Source organism: Podarcis vaucheri, assembly GCF_965113315.1.
Source record: "Podarcis vaucheri genome assembly, chromosome: 1".
Taxonomy (NCBI): Eukaryota; Metazoa; Chordata; class Lepidosauria; order Squamata; family Lacertidae; genus Podarcis; species Podarcis vaucheri.
The window spans coordinates 8,860,250-8,881,636 of NC_138759.1; the positions used below are offsets into that span (position 1 = coordinate 8,860,250).

The 21,387-nt window shown below is 48.7% G+C and overlaps 2 protein-coding genes across 2 annotated transcripts; both read right to left on the reverse strand.

Moving 5' to 3' along the window:
- Positions 1-6,956: 6,956 nt before the first annotated feature.
- On the reverse strand, positions 6,957-12,057 carry GPR135 (G protein-coupled receptor 135). The gene has a single exon (XM_082218086.1). The coding sequence runs from the start codon at positions 10,567-10,569 to the stop codon at positions 8,932-8,934; it is 1,638 nt and encodes a 545-aa protein (XP_082074212.1). The 5' UTR covers positions 10,570-12,057; the 3' UTR covers positions 6,957-8,931.
- Positions 12,058-12,193: 136 nt separating this feature from the next.
- L3HYPDH (trans-L-3-hydroxyproline dehydratase) lies at positions 12,194-20,989 on the reverse strand. The gene is made up of 5 exons (XM_082219164.1): positions 20,434-20,989; positions 16,708-16,877; positions 15,315-15,437; positions 14,099-14,236; positions 12,194-13,711 (listed from the first exon to the last, which is right to left on the reverse strand). The coding sequence occupies exons 1-5, from the start codon at positions 20,972-20,974 to the stop codon at positions 13,586-13,588; spliced, it is 1,098 nt and encodes a 365-aa protein (XP_082075290.1). The 5' UTR covers positions 20,975-20,989; the 3' UTR covers positions 12,194-13,585.
- Positions 20,990-21,387: the final 398 nt, after the last annotated feature.

Consider the following 21,387-nt stretch of genomic DNA (forward strand, 5'->3'; position numbering starts at 1 on the left):
CCTCTCTGTGTCTCTCTCCTGGGTGTGTCATTCTAAAGATTTTTTTTTTCCAATTCATGCCAAAAAAAGAAAAGAGACAAAAAAGTGATAGTTTGTAAACTGAAGTATACTAATGTAGCTTAGTGGTAGCAAACTGTTTAGTGATTCCTAGGTGCAAGGATGTTTTTTAGCTAGCAGGAAATGCTGTGTATGTTATGAGACTGTACATTTTTCTTAAAAAAAAAGAAGACGGCAATATGCAATAAAGAGTGTACATAACAATATGTGCGTGGAGGCTTATTTCTGGAGTGTATGGTTAAAATTTATAATTGTTGTTTAGTCGTGTCCGACTAAACCCCATGGGCCAGAGCACGCCAGGCACTTCTGTCTTCCGCTGCCTCCTGCAGCTTGGTTAAACTTGGGGAATAAATGTTGTTGAACTACGACTCCCAACAGCCCCAGGCAGCCTGGCCAATGGGCAGGGGTCATGAGAACATCTGGAGGGCCACAGGCTCTGCCCCTCCCATTCTAGGGAAGAGCGTGTCTGAGAAAATTCCCAGTGGTTAGTGAAAATTAGGGAGATAAGGCATCATCCCATGACTGTTCTGGTGTGGAAAGAAGCATTTGGGGCCATTTAGTCCAAGTGTCATTTAGTCCAACCCCCAAGGGAAGAAGGCTCAGAGCCAGGGAAGTTGTGATGGGACAATGATGAGTGGTCATAGGGAGAAGAGAGAGAAGACTAGGTAGAGGAGGTGTCAGAAGCTGAACAGGTAACAGGTCTTAGTGAGCTCAGAGAGTCTGTGGCAGAGGACGGTACAGAAGCAGAGGCTAGAAAGAAAGGAGAGTGGCAGAGATGAGGCAGGCTGGTGAAGAGGCATAGGTGTCTCCCCCTCCTGCTGCAACAAGCTCCCTTCCTCCAACTCCCAGATCCAGAAGAGGCATGAAAAGAGCGGAGGATAAGTTAACTTCATGCAGGTGCAGTCTCAGATTGCGTGGGGAAAGCCTCGAGGAGTAGAGGACTTAGGCAGTTGTGGGAAGTCAGGGACCTTCAGTCTCCACAGCTGCTTCATAGGGGCAAGACCTACTGAAGAAGAATGGTTGTTCCCATGAGGACTGCCACTCCTATGCAGACCTTCTTCTAATAGAGAGTTAACTCCACTTCATTTGATTTACTGCTGGCTCATTCCCAGCACATCTTCAGTACACATGTGTGAGCATCCTTCCCTTACAAAGATAAAATGCTTGTGGATGCTCATCTGTCATGGATGCTTTGGTTGAGATTCCTGCATTTCAGGGCTTTGGACTAGATGACCCTCAGAGTCCCTTCCAACTCTCTGATTGCCAGTCCCACAATGGGTCGCTCTCTCTCTCTCTCTCTCTCACACACACAAACACACACACACAAATATAAACAGGAGCAGATGATACATCACTATACCACAGGTGAACTAACAATCATAACTGCCCTCCAACCCAATCTGGATCCATCTGCCCAGCATTTAAGCTGAGTCATCCAACATTATGCTGAGTAAACTAGCAGCCCACAAACGGCTGGGCAAATTGGTACACCGCGTGTCAGCACTGAGAAGAAAATGCATTGCCTCTCGGCCATACCTTGAGGGCATTCCACAAACAATGCCACCCACCACCAAGTATTTTACACAGCAATCACCGTTGTGTGGAGAAAATAAGTGAGGATGTAAAGTGTGAGTTGCCAACCTTTGAGGAACCAATGGGCAAAGTTGGAGGTTTGCGAAAGTACTATGTCTGCCATGGTGGTGTGGCAGGAGGGCCTCCATGTTGGAGGGGCTGTGTCAGTGCAAACAGAAACTAAGCTGGAACACCAAACAGTATCTCACGCACTGTGAAATTACGAGGGGATTGTGACTTGATGTCAGGGACCGTGCTGAGGAGGGCTGCACTGAGGAATGGTGGGAGCCTCCCCGTGATCCTGATCCTGATTCTTCCCAGGAGCAGGAGGACAGCATAGATTTTGAACAGTGGTTTGCAGAGGGGCATAGTTCAGAAGGCAGAAGCTGGGAAATACTGGATGGGGAACAGCCAGCAGAAGAAACGCTGGAAAGAGAGTGAGTTAAAAGATTCACAATCTTTGGATAGCATTCACCCCCCTTCTCCAAAGTCACAGAGAGCTCAGAAAGTCTCAGAACAGAAAGTGGAGAATGCTCAGATTACAAGACGTAGGAGTGACGTAGATTAATAGGGACGGGGGGGGGTGAGCCTTAATTGGGAGCACCGCCATTCTGGGTTGACGCTTTATTTTGCCCTTCGCTGTGTTTATTAAAGAAACCAACTGGTAAGAATTCCTTTCATTTGATCTGCTCATTTACAGCCACAGGGGAGGAAACCGATTCCCCGAAGCCTGACACCTGAGACCTTTTCACAGACGCCACAGGAGGTATTGGCGAAGCCACTGGTGCCCACAGATGCCATGTTGGCAACCCCTGAAAAATCTGAATGTGTGGCTTACATTCTTAACCACCTGTGCTTGTATGTGGCCACATCAGGAGGGCTCAACAAAATGGTGCCTCCAGCCCCAGAGGCTCAGCTGCTGCTGAAGATGAATTGCCCATGAAAGAGAACCTGTGTGAAATTGCCCTGCACGTTTCAGGACAGCTGCAGATGGTTTCAGGCAGGCAAAACCTGCCTATGATGGGAGCTTTCTAAAGTACTCCTGGAAAGCTTGCAGCAGGCTTAGGTGACGTCTTCTCCCAGCTGCGGCCTGATCAGATTTTTATGTCTTCCGCCGGAAGCTGTTTAGTCCTTGCGTTGTAAAGCTAACCAGTTTAAGATGTCTTCTTTATTTTCCCTTCCGCCCCTCTGTGACCCTGCACACAGTCGCACTGCGAGGGCTGCTAATTTGATTCAGCCCCTGGATCGTCTCACGGGAACCTATATTTGCTGGGGGGACGGGTAGTATGTTGCTGGTTTGCAGGACGTGTGATCCCTGCACAAACTGCTGTTGCAAGAGCCAGCTGGGCTGGCTTATTTCACAGGTCAGTTGGCAACCTTCTCCCATGCTTTGAGGCTGCATTTCACTCCAGTCCATGTCAATGAGCCAGGAACAATTTCCTCCTCCTCTTGAGTGTGCACACGCGGGCACATCAAACGACTCGATCCCTGGGAACACAGGAAACTTCCATGCCCTGCCATTGGTCCAGGTAACTCATTCTTGTTTGCTGCAGGGCAGCTAGATCTGCTTGGAGAGAAAGATCCTCCTCTCCATCGGCCAAATTTGACAGGTGGGCAGAGCAATCAGCTACGGTGGCATTAGAAGCCATTGGGCTTGGGAACGGCTTTTATTTTCTCTTTGGCTTTGCAAGCAGCCACAATCTAATCTGTATGGCCATAAATTCATCATACGCAGCCCCTGCCAAATCTTCATCCCCAAGGCCCTTCCAGGAGAATTATTGTGTTTCTCCCAAGCGCAGACGCAGAAGAAGGTGTACATTAAAATAGGAGAGGATTTCCTCCACAACTTCCTTTAATTTCTCGGGAGAATCCTCTGTGTTGCTTGCAGAGCTTGGGAAGATTCCTTGGCCACCCGCTTTCTTTTCCTCCTTTCTTTTTAAAAGAGACTAGTTTAATCAAGATTTCGCAGAGATTCCTCCTATTGCATGGAGTGAAAAGCAGCAGCTCCATCTACTGGTTCAAAGTCTCCTTCCTTCCGCACCTTCACCTGTGCCGCTTGCATCTTTCTGGCGGTTGCTACATCAGAGTCCTTTTAATAATACCGAACAGATAACTAACAAATCAGTGTGGGTCTCACTTTACAGATTAACATATGCAAAACAACAATACAACACACCACCCCAGAGTAAATTTAGACAGTGGAGTAAGTGGCAAAGTGACTGTGGGTGGAAGTAGCATTTTTTGGTTTTCTATGAGAAATGTTGTGGCTCAGTGCTTAGGGCCTCTGCTTTAGGTTTTGCATGCAGACAGCTGCAGGTTCAAACCTTGGCATCTCCAGGTAGAGTTCCTTTCTGAAACCTTGGGCAGTCGCTGCCAGTCAGTGCAGACAATATTGAGCTAAAAGGCAACTTCTGATGATTCTTGGAAGCAGAGCAAGTTGCTCAAAACAGGCAGGTGGATGACTTCACATGTTATCCTAAGGCAGTTCATAGTATGAGAATTATTGTATGGGACAAAAAAGGCAAACAGAGGAAAGACCAACAAATTTTAGGCAACAGGTTATTTTTAAAAAGGACACTTTAACAGATCCTTGCTAGTCAGGCACCCAAAAACATTTGGGAAACTCCTGCAAAAAAAATAATAAAGGAGCAAAAGCTTTGTGTTGCAGCCAACACTGCATGAGCAGTGGTCCAGCTCCGGGGGCCTTCTGGCCAGCGGCGTAGCATGAGCTGTCAGCACCCGGGGCAACGCAAGTAATTTGCGCCCCCTAACCCGGGGCAAGGCACGTAATTTGCGCCCCCCCTACCCCCTAACCTGCGAGTTGCCGCTGGCGCTGCTGCCCAAACGACGCCGCTTGCCCGGAGGAGGAGGGGGCAGAGAGGCGAGGAAAATGCAACGGCCCAGCAGCTGCAGCAGCACCGGCGGAGGCGGGGCTGTGAGGAGGGGCTGCCTGGCGCGTCCTCCGCGGCGAGCGCTGAGAGCCGCTGCCTGCCGGGCGCCTTCAGCCGGGCGCTGCGAGACATGCGGCTTCGCTACAGCCTGCGCCCGAGGCTCATCGGCGACTCCGGAGGCAGCGAGCGCGCCCCCCCCCCAGAAGTTGCGCCCGGTGCGGCCGGCACCCCTGGCACCCCCCACGCTACGCCACTGCTTCTGGCAGTTCCCTCACTGCAGGAAGTGAAGTTACACAAGCAGAGGGCCTTCTCAGCAGTGGCACCCTCCCTGTGGAATGCCCTCCCATCACATGTCAAGGAGATAAATAACTATACACTGGTACCTTGGGTTACATACGCTTCAGATTACAAACTCTGCTAACCCAGATATAGTACCTCGGGTTAAGAACTTTGCTTCAGGATGAGAACAGAAATTGTGCTCCGGCGGCGCAGCAGCAAGAGGCCCCATTAGCTAAAGTGGTGCTTCAGGTTAAGAACAGTTTCAGCTGAAGAACAGACCTCCGGAACGAATTAAGTACTTAACCCGAGGCACCACTGTCCAACATTCTGAAGATATCTTAAGGCAGCCCTGTATTAGGTAGTTTTTAATGCTTGATATTTAGTTGTGTTTTTATATTATATTGGAAGTCACCCAGAGTGGCTGGGGCAACCCAGTCAAGATGGGCAGGATGTAAATAATAAAGTATCATCATCATCATCATCCTAAATGTTTCCTTAATAGTGAGCATCAGGCAGGCATCAGGTATTTAGGTAGGTGCCTGCTTCAAACTCACGTGGGCTTTCCGTGATAACTGATCCAGCCATGTTAATGTATAAATCTGATCTTCCAATTTATGGTGCATTTTGTATTTGTGTTATGAATACAAATTTGCTGCTTTAATGCTGCTTGCCCCCATAGTAGCAATGGTGGTACAGATATAGGTCAATAGTGTGTCATAGCAGCAAAAAAGGAAAAGAAAAGCTAATGCTATTCTAGGCTTCATAAACTGAAGTCTAGTACCCTGATCAGGGGAAGTAATAGTACCACACTATAGTCTGCCTTGGTCAGACCACAACTGGAATACTGTGTCCAGTTCTGGGCACCACAGCTTAAGAAAGATATTGACAAGCTGGAACATGTGCAGAGAAGAGTGACCCAAGATGATCAAGGGTCTGGAAACCAAGCCTTCAAAGTTAGTTATGTTTAGCATGGAGAAGACGATATCCCTGAGAGGTGATCATAAAATAATAGAATTGGAAGGGGTTCCAAGGGTCATCTAGTACAGCCCCCTGCAATGCAGGGATCTCAGCTAAAGCATCCATGACAGGTGGCCATCCAACCTGTTTAAAAACCTCCAAGGAAGGAGAGTCGACCACCTTATGAGGGAGACCGTTCCACCAACAAACAGTTCTTCCTGTCAGAAAGTTTTTCTTAATTGGAATCTCCTTTCTTGTAACATGAAGCCATTGGTTTGAGTCCTAGCCTCCAGAGCAGGAGAAAACAAGCTTGCTCCCTCTTCCGTGTGACAGCCATGTGAAGATGGCTCTCATATCTCCTCTCAGTCTCCTCTTTTCCTGGCTAAACATACTCAGCTCCTTCAAGCGCTCCTCATAAGGCTTAGTTTCCAGGCACTTAAGCATCTTGGTTGCCCTCCTCTGCACATGTTCCAGCTTGTCAACATATGAGAGCCATCTTCAAATATCTGAAGAGTTGTCATATGGAGGATGGAGCAAGCTTGTTTTCTGCTGCTCCAGAGGGTAGGGCCTGAACCAAAGGCTTCAGATAACAAGGAGATTCCAACTAAATATTAGGAAGAACATTCTGATGGTAAAAGTTAAAAGGTAAAGGACCCCTGGACGGTTAAGTCCAGTCAAAGGGAACTGTGGGGTTGGGGTGGTCATCTCACTTCAGGCTAAGGGAGCCGGCGTTTGTCCACAGACAGCTTTCTAGGTCATGTGGCCAGCAGGACTAAACCGCTGCTGGCACAATGGGACACCGTGACAGAAACCAGAGTGCACGGAAACACTGTTTACCTTCCCTCCACAACAGTAGCTAATTATCTACTCACCCTGGTATGCTTTTGAACTGCTAGGTTGGCAGGAGCTGGGACAGAGCAACAGAAGCTCACCCCGTCACAGGGACTCGAACCACTGACCAGCAAGCCCAAGACACTCAGTGGTTTAGACCACAATGCCACCCGCTAGCACAACGCTTGTGTATACTAGCTTATTGCACAAAAAAATAATCACATTGTTTAACCTACTTTTGCTTCTGATTCCATCGACCACTGGTATATGTGGCCCCCAAAATCTTTTCCAGAGAGGAAAGTGGCCCCCAGGATGGAAAATGTTCCCTACTCCCTGCTGGAAGGAAATACTTTCTGCTCCTTTGCCGGGGGGGGGGGGCAGGACCCTCAAGCACCTGCTTTATTTCTTCTCTCGCGAAATAAGGTAACATCACACTTACAAAAGATGATATACACATAGAGGGTCTTTGTATTTCACACAGAGTAGGGCAAACAGTTCAGTTAAGGCCTCTGGGGAACACATGGAAATAACTTCTCCACCAGCTGTGTCCTTGGAGCCACGGCACTGGCAGAATGGATCATGGGCTTTGGAGTCCCAGCTTTCACCTGAACCACAGCCCCACACACCTAGGCTCACCTGGCCGCAATACAGATCCGCCCCCTTCTTTTTAACCGCCCCCCAAATGTTCAGGGGGCGCAGCTGGGGCTTCTACTTTTCTCCTAAGTGTGCTGAATATTGTGAGAGCCCTGCTGTTTGAGGCCAAGAGGCCAGCACTTGCTTCTTATGGCTGCCAGACGGATGGCCACAGGAAGCTTGCAAGCAAGATCTGATTGCAACAGCACACTGCCCAGCTGCAATTCCCAGCAGCTGGCCTTTAGAGTCATACTGCCTCCAGCGGTGGCATGGGGACATAGAGCCATTGTAGCTAGCAGCCATGGATAGCCTCATCATCCATGGAAGGGGGATGCAAAAGGTTCATGTTTTTTGTAGGGCAGTGGGGGTGATAAGCACTGAGAGAAGGTCAGCTGTGACGAGAATGGGACATCCTGCAAGTCACAAGTGACAACCTCACCTGCTAATGCAACAAGGACACCAGCAGAGCTGCCTGCCTTCACACCTAGTGCCTCTTGTGATTGCAAAAAAATGGGGGGGGGGTGTAGAGACTGGCACAACAGACCCCTAAGGAGCATCGTAGCAGCCCAAGAGGGAACCAGCCCCTTTGCAATGGTCTGCTTTCTGGTCTTTTTAATGTAAGATGTTTTAATGCGCCAAGTTGGGGGAGGCTGTGCTCAAACCTTCCACGCTTGCTATTCAAACAGCTTGGTGCTCTCTCTCACTGCTGCCGGGGTGGTGGTGTCTAGCCAGGTTTTTTGCCCCTGCTGATGCCTCCTGGGGGCCGCCCTTTAAGGTTCCCAGCCTATGTGTTTGTGTACACAAATGTGCATGGCGGGGCGGAGTCAAACGGGATCTTTGACCTGGGTGAAATAAAGCCTCGTTTCGCCCCTGCACACAAACACACACCCCTTTTCTCTCTTACCTCCATAATTTATTTTTTATACCCTGCCCAACTGGCTGGGTTTCCCCTGCCACTCTGGGGGGCTTCCAACAGAATATTAAACAGAATAAAACATCAAACATTTAAAACTTCCCTAAACACCTTAACACTCATCAAGGACCTGCCTCACCCAGGGAGAAGGACTTGATGAGGTGTCACAGTAAGGTCAGCGAGGGGCATAGTTTCCTGAGCGGAGGGCCAGGAGAGTCGCATGTGGCCCTTGGTTCCCTCAAGCAAACTCTGCTCACTTTCTGTCCCTTCAGCTCAGTGCTGGGCTCCTGATGAGGCTCAGCCAGTTTCTTACACACCTTTTAATTCCCATGTCCCAAGGACACGGAAAGAAGCAGCACCCACATCCCCTTTCTTGCAACAGCTGCAGCAATTTTACAGATCAGCCAAGGGAATAGTTGGGCTTGTCCAAACTACCTCTCGTCCTGCTGCTTCTCCCACCTGCTTCGGGGGGGTGGGTGGATGCTCTTTAGAGCAAAGTCGGAGCAAATGGCAATTTGGGCTTTCTCCAGATTGATGTTTGCACAGGCCCACACCTCTAAATCTGCTTGGACCCATGTTTTTTAGGAACAGGGCAAGAGAAAGAGTGGATGAGCCCAGAGACTGATTGGGAAAGTCCTGGGTTTCAAAAAAAGACACAGGATTCACAGTGGCGCCTTTGATTCACAGCACATCCTTCCAGTCTCTGTAACAATGTTCCAGTTGTGATGATGAGGCTTCTGAGCCTTGGCTTTCTCAGCCTTGCCATTAGGCCAGCTCTGGTCCACCCCTGACAATGTTTCACAGGCTGGTATCGGCAGCGCCCGTTTTTCCTTGCTGCAAGCCGCCTTCGGAAGCAGTGTCCGGCCAACCATCCCGGCAGAAGAGCAGCGCCGGGTTCCTGCAGGCCCACACCCCCAATTCCCCTCCGCTGGCCGGGCTGGGGGAGGTGAGGGTGCTCCCCACGATGCCTCCGCTCCCATGGCTGGCGTACCGCTCCGCCCGGCTCTTGCCCTCCAGGCGGCGGCCTTGGGTGGCAGCCAGCGCCACCGCAGCCACATTGCCCCTCGTCCTGTACCCCCCTTCCCGGTTGCGCCCGAGCAGCATGGCGATGTTGGGGTTCCGGGCGGCGTAGATGAGGGGGTTGATGGCTCCGTTGGCCCAGGCCATCCAGCAGGCCACAGTGTCCACGGCGGGCGAGAAGGAGATGTGCCCTGTGGCGGCAGCCAGGCCCAGGACGCAGTAGGGCCCCCAGCAGCAGATGATGGAGACGATCATGATGAGGACCGTGGTGGCTGTCCGCATCTCGCCGTAGTAGCGCAGCAGGTGCCCGTAGGTGGTGAGGGGGCGCACCCTGCTCTCCGAGCGCCGAACTGCACGGCAGATGTTGTAGTGGCAGAAGCACATGAGGGCAAAGGGCAGCAGGTAGCACAGGACGATCAGTGCAGCGCCGTAGGGGGGCCCCAGGCGCGAGGACCCCCAGGGCAGGGCATACATGCAGTGGTAGGCCTCAGGCCCCGCTTCCTCCTCCTCTTCCTCGTCTTCCCTCCGGCCCAGCAGGTACCAGGGCCCCGAGAAGCCCAGCGCGGCCAGCCAGACGGCGGCCAGGAGCTGCGCGGCCCTCCGACGGCCCATTTTGCGCCTGGGCTGGCGCACGATGGCGCAGTAGCGGTCGAAGGAGAGCAGCGCCATGGTGAGCGTGGCGGCGATGCCCAGGCCGGCGTGCGCGGCGGCGCTGGCCAGGCAGAGGCGCGGCCCGAAAAGCCAAGCCCCGTGGGGGCGCCCGCTGAGCAGGCTGGCCAAGGCGGGCGGCAGGCACAGCGCGGCGCCCAGCAGCTCCGACAGCGACAGCGACAGCACGAAGGCGTTGGTGACCGTGCGCAGAGGCCGGTGCCGCGCGATCACCACCACCACGGCGCCGTTGCCCAGCGCCGACAGCGCGAAGATCAGAAGCAGCAGCAGCGCCTGCGACGCCAGCGACGCCCCGGACCAGCCCCACGCCGCGTCCACCTCCGACGGGGCCTCCGGCACAGGCGCCTGGCCGCCGCTCTCATTGCGCCCCTGCGCCGAGCCGTTGATCAGGAGCAGCAGCGCGGATCCCTCCATGGCCAGGCGCCTTCCCGGCCCCGAGAGGGAGGCCGGCGGCTCCGTGGAGCGGGAGAGGCGCGCCCCGGCCGGCCCGAGGTCCCGGGGGTGACTTAAGGCGCACTTGGAGAGCCCCGGGCGCAAAGCTCCATCTGGGGACTCTGCCCTCTGCTCCTCACCCGCGCGTCTGGTCTGGCCACCGGCGCGAAAGGCAGCTGGAGGCGCCGGCCTTTGGGATCGTTGCCCGGCCTCCTCGTCGGAGGGGAAGGGTGCGCCTGGCTCCTTGGGTGGCGCAGCCTCCGCTTGCCGCAGAGGCGCGGGATTGCTTCGGCGCTCGCTGCGCGCCCGGCACATCTCTCGCTCTCTGCCGCGTGGCAGAGAAACCTTCGGGGGCTCGGGGAGTCGCTGACGTCTCCGCAGTCGGTTGCCCCGGGAAACCACGATGGCGCACACGCCGGAGAAGCAGGCAGCCGCGACGACCCCATTCTCTCCCCCGCCCGCCCCAAACGCCCTTCTAGCCCCTTCTTTTCTTCCGAAAAAGGACAAGCCGCCGTGCGGACAGGTCCATGCATTTCTTCCTGGACGGCTGCCTCCTTCATGAGCTTCTTCCCGACAGCGCAGCTTCTCGCCCGTTGCGGCATCTTTTTTGGATTTCTGCGCATCGCGAGGGAGGGGGCGTTTGCTGTGCCAGGCAAGCGCGCAGGGGTCAAGTGTGCAGATCCTTGCGGATGGGAGAGGAAGGAGACGTTTGTAAGATCGGGCAGCAGGCAGGGCTGAGATTTTAAAGGGCTCCTGCGCTGTTTCGAGTTGCCACCTGTTAGAGGCTCAAGAATACAAACAGCGCCCGACACACGGAAAAGGAGGGAAGCCTCGCCCTCAGGTTCCCTGCTAGGAAAAGCATTCGTTCTTGCAGACCTTGGAGAAAGGTGACACGCAAAAACTAGATGGAGCAAGGCCACTGATTCATCCAAGTCAGCAGAAGCAGCTTTTTCACTCCCTTGGATAACTATGTCAATAACCATGTCAAGTGAGGGTTGGTGGGGGCAGACCAAGGGATGCGATTCCTAACTTTTGTTCGGAATCTAAGGAATAGCATTCGTTCAGTAGGCTAGGCCAAGTCCAGCCACATACTGTACATCCAGAGGTCTTAATGCACGCGCACTCATTTCTTTGTCCAGGAAAGTTCAGTCTACAGCAACCCAAAAAGCACTTGAGGGGTGCAGTCTGGGGAGAGGATGGAGGCTGCCAACAGCCCCAATGGCGAGATACAGAGGAGTGAAGGGGCATATTTTGGCCTCCAGGCCTGGGGTTCACCACTGCTGCTGCACAGTCTCCACTCAGCCCTGGGTGACCAAATGCAGCGTTTTGTGAAGAGGCAAGTTAAAGCAGTGCAGCTTTTTTCTTACCGTTGCACAACTGGAGCTGCCAGTCTCCATGTGCAGTTTGCCAGGGCCCCCCATTTTCCCACGCAGACAATCGTTAGAATGATGGGAGCTGCAGTTCAGCAACAGCAGCAGGTTCCCCACTCCTGTTCTAAGCCAAACAGCCCCTCAACTTTTACTTGCCATGGCACACAGCTCAGAAATGCAATGATGGTCATCATAAGGACATGTGGCTCAGCAGGTTTGCTATTAATTAAACAGGGCTCTGAGGTCAATGAAACTATTCCAGCACTTTGGGTACAAAGGATTTTCTCAAGCTGAAGACTTCAAAGTGTTCTGAATAATTCATGCAACCCACACTTGGGAAGATGCTATCCTGATATGAAGTACCAAACTGCAATGATAGAGGTGTATGTCTCAGCTGTTCCTTCTTAAACAGGTTTTTGGGGATATTCAGAGAAACATGCAAAAATCTATTTAACCAGGCATACAGCAGGACACCCTAGGTAAGAATGGCTGCATCATACTATTTTAAAACCAAACTATTTTTGTCTCCAACGAAGGTCACAACCTAAATCAGTTGCCCTTGACAAGTCTTAAGGAGGGGATGTTTAATTTTTTATTATAGGTAGAAAGCATAGTATCATGACATAATTCTTTAATTTTATTTTACAAGGTGGGGCTGCAGCATGCTTAGTATTCCACTTAAAAACAAAAAGCCTAAGTGGTTTTACATAAGTCAATATAAAATATTAACTAAAATACTGATAAATTTAAATGTTAAAACTAAAGCATATTTTAAATGAAGCTTGTGGTGCCGAAGTCATACCTTCTTCCTCTTTTGAGAATCAGGATTCCAGAGCTTGACTTATTGCTAGAGTCTCTTACAGGAAATAAAGAACTTATAACACGTTCTTTAATCAGGTGCCTGTTGATATCCCAGGAACTTCACACAAAGAAGGGAAATGTTAAAGTATTGCGTTCACACATTTGCACCTGCACTGCAGCATTACAGTAAAGGTTAAAGAAGTCCGGCAATGAAAGCAGCATAAAGAGACATAACAGCCATCAAAAAGCTCTAAGAAATGTAACATACAAATTCTGTAGCACTTTGAATATAAAAATGGCCCCCTGCAGGGGTTATTTCGCAGTCTTGTTCATTAGGATACTGCATTCACTTCAGGCAGGACACAAATCAGAGGTAGGACCCTCACCTTTGAAAAAATCAAACTTGGAATTTGAAGCAGCTTGGCTCCAAAACTGCGGTAGCCAAAACAAGCTGGCTTCGGAACAGTTTTGAAGACTTCAGAGGTCTTCTAAGTTGCTGTTTTTAACTAGTTTGACATGTTTTTACAAAGTCACGCAAGTTGAAATTGAAAGTGCCAGGCAGACAGGAGGGGAACATGTAGGTGTTTCAAGGATAATCAGAGTATTTGGTCAAGAAGGTGCAACACTACCCAGATAAACTTGTGGGGTTATACAGGTATGCCCAAGCTCTGATCTCAAGGGTTGGAAGCTAATGGCAAAGACACGTTCAACACCCCCCCCCCCAAGAGAATCTCCCACATAAATGAGCTTTCATTTTATTCTTTATCAGACCAGGTAAATGAGCCTGTGGGGTTGGAGAAAGGGGAAGAAACCTCCATCCCTTACCTGCTTATCAATCTTGACCAGCCTACTGCTAGTAACAGGAACAAGCATTTATATGTGTATCTTGGTAATCTTTACAACTTTGTAAAGCATGTCAGTATTATCATCTCCCTACTGAAGATGGGAAGGGCGTAGACTCACAGTTCAGTCTTAAGTCATAGTGCCACACAATCTCCTATTGCATTTTATATACAGACAAGGAGCTTCAGAACCACTTTGGTGAAACTGAATGAGAGCATTAATCACCAGTAAGATAGAGGGTAATGCCAGCAATTAAAAGAAAGCAAAATACACATATCAAAGTAAACAGGGTTATTGGAAGCAGCATAGTAGCACAGTCACTTAAGAAAAAAACCGTATTTCAGTGGGTCCTTCTCCTCAAAAGTGAAGGTTGACATTCCAGTATAAAAGGATTCTCCAGAGACTTCTACAATAACAGCATTGTGGTCACCACATTTGGTTTCCTGGGTGAAAAGAAAATGCTTCAGATTAATTAGGAAAAATACACTGGTTTACTTACAGCACAAACATTTGTAGGCAGCATCTAAATACATGTGATGATGTATACATCTAAACTAAAGTAACAATGAAAGAACAGAACAGAATATAAAGCCAGTATTTAAGGCTTAAATTGTTTACATTATGTTTTAAGCAAAAGTGAGACAATTTACTAAAAGTAATGAAAACCATTAATCATTTGGTCCTAATTAATATAATGGCATCTTATAAAAAGATCAGATTTTCTTGGCTTGCTAGAGCATTTCATCCACAAATGAAGTAACCCTACTCACTTGTGAATGTTGGAAGAATTCAAGCTATCCGACTAAACAAGATAAATGTTTGGAGCTTGCCTTTATTGCTTTCCCAGTGAACAGGGAACCAGTTGTACTGCTTCTGAAGGTCCTGGTCTGATTCAGCTGAATGAGTCCTTTATGGTATTGTAGAGCAATGCGAGCTGTCACACCCGACCCGGTAGGACTTCGGTCAACCTAGTTTGGAGAGAAGCAGACGTGTTTTAGCTGCATCATTCAGAAATGCAACAAATGTAATTAACAACTTTTACTTTTTTAAAAGGTGCACGTGCCTGAATTATGCTCTTCAAAATTAAAGAAAGTGGGCATGTGCACCCAGAAACTTAAAAGCTACCTAGAACAAATTTTCCCAACCTTTTTCTGACTGTGGCCCCCTTCTGACTTTCTTTCCTGTCTCTCCCCATGGGCGTAGCCAAGGGGGGGGGGGCAGGGGACAACTGCCCTCCCTCAATAATTAAAAATCAATACAAATCTGAGGTTCTGCCCCCCCTAATAGAAACCTTCCCCCCTAACAAAAATCCTGGCTATGCCCATGCCCCCTCCCCGTCCTATTGGTAGAAAGGTAGCTCTTTAAATATTTTGTTTGTACAATTACATAGGAACCCCAAGGGTCATCTTTCTAGTCCAACCCCCTGCAATGAAGGAAACTCAGCTAAAGCATCCATGACAGGTGGCCATCCAGCCTCTGCTTAGAAACCTCCAAGGAAGAGTGCAGAACCTCCTGAGGGAGATCCATCTTCCATGTTCTATAAAAAGTAAACAACACTTATTTGACCCATTGTTTGACACAGAGGGGAAAACCTACAGATACAGTCCAAAAGGCACACAGGGAGTTCTGTATATATGGGAGAATTTTAAAAAGCAAGTGATCCTCACTCACCTGGTGCAAAAAGTTGGAAGTTTCCTAGCTCCACAACCGAAGCCTAGTCTTTCTTTTTTCCTGGCCAAGATGGTAGATACATTTCCCCATCAAGCATCATCTGGGTCAGTTTGTCAGGCCGGGAAATATTTTGTTTCTTTCTCGATTCACTTAATTTGTCAATCAGATCTTGGACTTTGTTTCTCAGTTCTATGTTCCTAGCTCTATACAGCTCCTAGAGTGTCTCAGAATTTAAGAGCTGTATAGAGCAAGGAATGCAGAATTGAGCATCCTACAGATATGCTGCCTTTTCCTTTTCTCTACTACAAATATAAATTGGGAACCCCTGTGATGAAAAGGGTCAAGGTGGAACTTCTCTTGCACAGTATTCTCTACCTGGGCATCTGCAAACACACATATGTTGCTTGTTGGTTCATCACTAAATGCATCTTTCCCATCTGTCAGGATAGTCCCATAAATGAAAGCCGTGTCTTCAATCTCAGGATGGTGAACTTTGAACTAGAAGAAAACAGAAAATGGCATCAGATAAATGCAACAAAATAGCAATAATATAGTAAGGACCTCACAAACTATGTGCTCATCTAGTATTATTATTAAGAGGATGTGCAGCTCAGGAGAAGGAACTGACAGTCTCTTTGTAGTAGTGGAACCACGTGCTTAAAGACCATCTAGATCCCATTGCTCCTAGCTAGCAAAGCCAATGGTCAACAGTGATCATAATTGCAGTCCAAAACATCTATAGGGTGCCATGTTGGCTACCCCTGGTCCAGGGGGTACAATATGCCTTTAGGCCAAGTTTGTACAGATGTTAGGAGGCTGCTGCACTTATTTTCAGTAACCTCCCAATGAGAAAACAGCAGCTTCCATGGAATTATCATTGAGGATATCACAGTTTAGTTTCTGCTGGAGACTTTTCTTGGATTTCACACACACACACACACACACACACACACACACACACACACACACCACCTTTTCCCTAGCACTGAACACCCCAGTTCCCACTCTCAACTGCTCCAAAGCATCTCACTATATGAACAGCAAATGACTTTTAGATACTGAAGAGTAGACAAGACTGCATAAATCTGTTTCTAAGACAAAGCTAGTCAAAGTGATTTCTGTCTAACAAAATAATGTATACGTTATATTGACAGGATTATGGAAAAAGATTAGCTGCCAACAAAAAACAGGACTTTGATATTTTTTAACAATCAATGCATGATTTGCATCAGCTCCATTTGGAAGAGAGAAAACGCAGTCACAATATTATGCAGTCTGCCAATCAGGCTTGTAAACAGTAACTTGGTAATCTATGGCAAGGAAGACTTGCTTGCAAGTGAACTTGCAGAGAGGCATAACAACACTGGTTTTCTTTTGTTTTACGTTACAAATAACTAATATAGGCAATATATGAACAAGTAGATTGGTAATTTAAAGACATTTAACTCATAGATTTATTTACAAATATAGAAATAATTTACCGTATTTTTCGTTCTGTAAGATGCACCAGACCATAAGACACACCTAGTTTTTGGAGGAGGAAAACAAGAAAAAAAATATTCTGAAGCCAGAACAGCAAGAGGGATCGTTGCGCAGCGAAAGCAGCGATCCCTCTTGCTGTTCTGGCTTCTGGGATAGCTGTGCAGCGTGCATTCGCTCCATAAGATGCACACACATTTCCCCTTACTTTTTAGGAGGGAAAAAGTGAGTCTTATGGATCAAAAAATACGGTACTTATATTGTACAATACAGAAAAATGTGACTATACCTGAGCCTTTACTGCTTCAGTTACTGCAGATGCTGCATCTACTAGATCCCTAATCCTTGAAGAAGAAAGATCAAGTCCCAATCGATCAGCACTGACAAATGCATAGAAAGTGCCACCATATCCAACATCCACAACCACTTTTCCATAGCCAGGAACATCAACTGTTAAATCTAATAATGAAGAAAAGGACAACGCATTACTGCAAATAATTTACCTTTTTCCTCTGTAATCTGTTCTGACATCCACTCACCCCCCAAAATAGTGCCTATCTACCTATTATGGTGACAGTAATATCAGTTAAGAATGCTGAAAAGCAGTCTGGTAACTAAAGACTAAGAGAGCAATGCAAACCCCAGATCTGCTGGGATGAGCGAGGTATCTGGTTCAACTAGCCTATGCTGGCATAAGCACATTCCAGCTCATCCTGAGAGATGCCAGCATAACTCCCTCAGGACAGCATAGCTGGCTGAGACCTATGGCAACAGGAACCCTGAATAATGGGTGTTCTGGGGGAGAGACTGGACAGGGGGACTTATATCAGGGGGACTGTATCCTAATCTGGCAACCAGCAGAATTTACACTGGAAAAACGGTGGAATAAGTCAATCTCTATAAAGGTTTGTCTTTCCTCTACCAGGCTTAGGCCAATTCAGGCAGTTAGTAGCCTTGTTACTGAACAGCTTAGAATAGGGGTAATTTATGCCAGCTTAGTTTAAACCAGTTTAAATTCTGGCTTCCTATAGTTAGGTCTGCCCCTTAAGAGTAATTAATCAAGCACCAGTCATCAGAACATTTTTACCATCCTGCAAATTAACATACAACTTCTTTTTCAGGCAGCACAACAGACACAGAAACAATTAGGATCCCCCCAGTAACTTAAAGACTATTATTTGAAACAAGTGGGACAACACTGTGCTATTACAATTGTTCTGTCTGTGCAAACATTGCTTGCTATATGGAATGATCTCCCCTCCCCCTCCCCCCACCGTGTTGTTCTGGGGTTCTCCCTACCCGCAAGAACTGATGGGTACACAGAGGGCATGCAGAAGATCAGGGGGAAGCCCTGTTGTGCTAAGATGACTTGTGCTGGTTCCCAGTAGCACGACTATTTAGTTGAATCTGGCCCAATATATCCTTGCCTCCTACCAGGAGAGCTCCTGTTCAAGGTTCCAGCCAGTTACTCTCTTCTTTAGCAAAGTCCATTTCATTCCTCTCCCTTTTCTTTTCCAACCGATCAACACTGCATGACTACAGAGCATGATTTCACTGGGCATGCACTGGGCTAATAGGGGGTGTTATTTATTTTTAAAAATAAACTGCAAACATAGTGTCTCAGACAACAAAACGTACAGCTCACTAGAACATTCATGAAAGGAAGTGTCGTGCAGATAGGTGTTCTTTCCAAGATGCAAAGTTAGAGCCTGGGGAATAGCAGAAAAGAAGGTTAGTCATATTTGTCGATTATCTAGCATGCAGGGTCAGAATAATAAAAAGAAGCATATTCCTACAAACCTGACCTGACACCTACTTTTTGTGCAAATCTACACATTTATGAGCCTTGTTATCAGTTAAAATTGAACTACTGTGGTTTCCCAAAAAGGATCTGGGAATTTTAACTTTAGAGAGGATACCAAGAATTATATTAGAAGTTCCTGCCCGCACCCGCCTTCACAGAACTATAGCTTTCAAGATTCCTTGGGGAAACCAAGCTTTTATTTGAAGTCTTAAGTGGAGGCAAGTCATTTGCTATTGCGGAACTATTCAGACCATGAGAGAATTCATGACTTCATTTAGATTCTCCCCTGGGAACTAAATAAGAAGTTCATTCTAAATTTCTCCTACCAGTTATGGGATTGTGCGGTCAGAATTTAGGAGAAAATGTGGTTTAAAAAAGAAGAGGATCCCATTTAATTAAAGCTAACTGTCATTTTATGTTACAGGTAGGTAGCCGTGTTGGGTCTTCCATAGTCAAAACAAAATTTAAAAAATTCCTTCCAGTAGCACCTTAGAGACCAACTAAGTTTGTTATTTTATGAATTGTGCAATTAACTTGCTGATTCATGCAAGAAGAAAATGATACTTGATCTCCATCTCCACTCAGTGTGATAAAAAAGTAGTTAAGTGCTTCATACCACCCAGGGCTCCTTTGGCACAGAGGGTGGGCTATAAATTAAATAAATAAATAAATAAAACAAATAACGCTAGTGAACAAAATATACCTGAAACCACAGCAAGGCAATTATGTATGGAAACAGAGGGGAAGCCCACTTTAGGTAGAAAGTAGAGCATGATGTACCTGTAGCTGTAACAGTGGAATGAGAAAATGACCTGCCTTGCAAATCAAGGAAAGCCACACAATGGCTTTCTGGGACATGATAATGGTGGCTCCCAGAGATGATCTCACACCCACTTTGCTTCTCGTCAGGTCCTGTAACTCAGTGCAGTACAAATCAAGGTTTGGCTTAGCATGTTGTCCAAACCCAGGATTTTGGATAAGCTCTCTCTTCTTAACCATGATCTGTAGCCAAGAACAAACCTTAAGGAGAGAGTTTAACCAAGATCCCAATGACTGAGGAGGGGGAAAGTGAGCTCTTACCTGGGAGCCAGTGTGTTTGCACTAAACCATAGTTTGGTTTGGTTATGTGAAAATGCGGCCAATGCAGATGTACCTAGTAGCCAATAAATATGACAGAACAAATGGCCAAGACATTTGATCGACCTACAATATAAGTTGAATATATGCTATATGGTTATTTATGGACCTAATAGGTATCTAAAGCTATTTGCCACTGTTCTTGTATGTAGGTTTTATTTTATTTGTTTTTTTATCTTATATTTTGGAAATGTACATCCAGTTTTTTTTCCCTTTAAATTTTTTTGGGGCTCCCAAGAGAGTGGGGCCCTAAGCTGTAGCTTGTTTAGCTTGTAAGTACAGTGGTGCCTCGCAAGACAAAATTAATTCGTTCCGCGAGTTCTGTCGTCTTGTGAAGCACGGTGTCGGGAAAGTTTTGGAAAAGCTTCAAAAATCACCAAAGTCTTTAAAAACCTCAAAAAAGGCTACCACACTGCGTTCTATGAGTTGCTCCTCGAAGTCAAGTCGCAACTGTATTAACGGTGTTAAGAAAAAGGAAACAAACTTGCAAGACGTTTTCGTCTTGCAAAGCAAGCCCATAGGGAAAATCGTCTTGCGAAGCAGCTCAAAAAACAAAAAACCCTTTCGTCTAGCAAGTTTTTTGTCTTGCGAGGCATTCGTCTTGCGAGGTACCACTGTAAATCTGGCACTGCCCCTGGGGGTCCCTTCCAGTTCATAAGATCCTATGATTCTATGTTTCACACACAGGCCTTTGGAGAGGATCCCTAATGTTATGTACTGAGTTGAATAGGATCCAAAAGGCAGCAGTCTGATTGGTCCACAGGACCCACCAATCCAGCTCCAGGCAGAAGGGAATCCGCAACCTGATTGGCCTACAGGTGAATCCCGGAATTAGCCAATCACGTGGGGCCCACTGTGTAAATAATGTATGTAAGTCATTCTGGGGGAACTCCCATTCCTCCTCACCACTATGAGCTGAATAAAGAGCATGAAATCCACTCTCGACTCCGAGTATATTTCACCTAACTTGGCAGAGAGAGGTGCCCTGAAACACAGGACAAAAGCGCGTCCATACAGGACGCAGCGTTTGGCATGGAAAGACGGCACAGTCCAGGCGGCAGCGCTGCCCCCTACCGGTGGCGGCGGCGAAGGCGGCGACGCTGTGGAAGCGGACTCGGCTGCCGCTGCGCTGGCCGTCCCAGGTGGCGAAGGCGGTGACGGGCCCGCAGGGGCAGTGGATGACGACGGCGGCGGCCTGGTCGGGTCCGGGAGGCGGCGGCGGGCAGAGCCCGTAGTCGAGGGCGAAGCGGGCGAGGCAGAGGACGGCGTGGCCGCACATGGCGCTGCCGCCCTGGTTGTGCACGAAGAGAGCCCCGAAGGCGGCGCCCGGCAGCTCGCTGGGCACCAGCGCCGCCCCGTACATGTCGCGGTGCCCGCGGGGCTCGTGCATCAGCAGCCGCCGGGCCGCGTCCAGCTCCGGGAGCTCCAGGAGGAGGCGGCGGCGGGCCAGCAGGGGAAGGTCCCGGGGGGGCTCCAAGGGGCCCAGGCCGCCCGAAGGAACCACCCGCAGCGGCTCCCCGCCCGCGTGCATCTCCACCGTGAGGAAAACGGGGGAGCCGGGCGCGCGGGGAGGGAGAGGCCGGGAGGGCCCGGCTTGGGCCTCAGGCGACGCCATGGCCGTTTAACGGTTTTTTACCTCACGCTGGTTTGTAACGGACGCCACCCGCCCAGGCCCCGCCCTCCGAGCAGGCATTGGCTGAGGGAGAGAGAGGAAGGGCGGGGAGAGCGTGTCCGTTTATGGGCCCTTAGCTAAGCCTGTCAGAGGTGCACGCCCGGGATTGGTGAGAGAAGGCGACCGTCACCGCCCACTGACGCACACCGAACGGGCATTGGCTGAGGGAAGTGTCCGTTTAAAGCCTATTGCGACGGGCTGGTCAGGTTCGCCTGTCCAGGATTGGTCTGAGGGGCAAAGGCGGCAAAGCTGCAGGAGGCGTAAACATAGAGAAAGATATAGAGTCACATGCACCTAATTGAGTTTTTTGTTACCCTTCCGGGTTCGCTTCCATATGCTTCACCCATTTTTCTTCT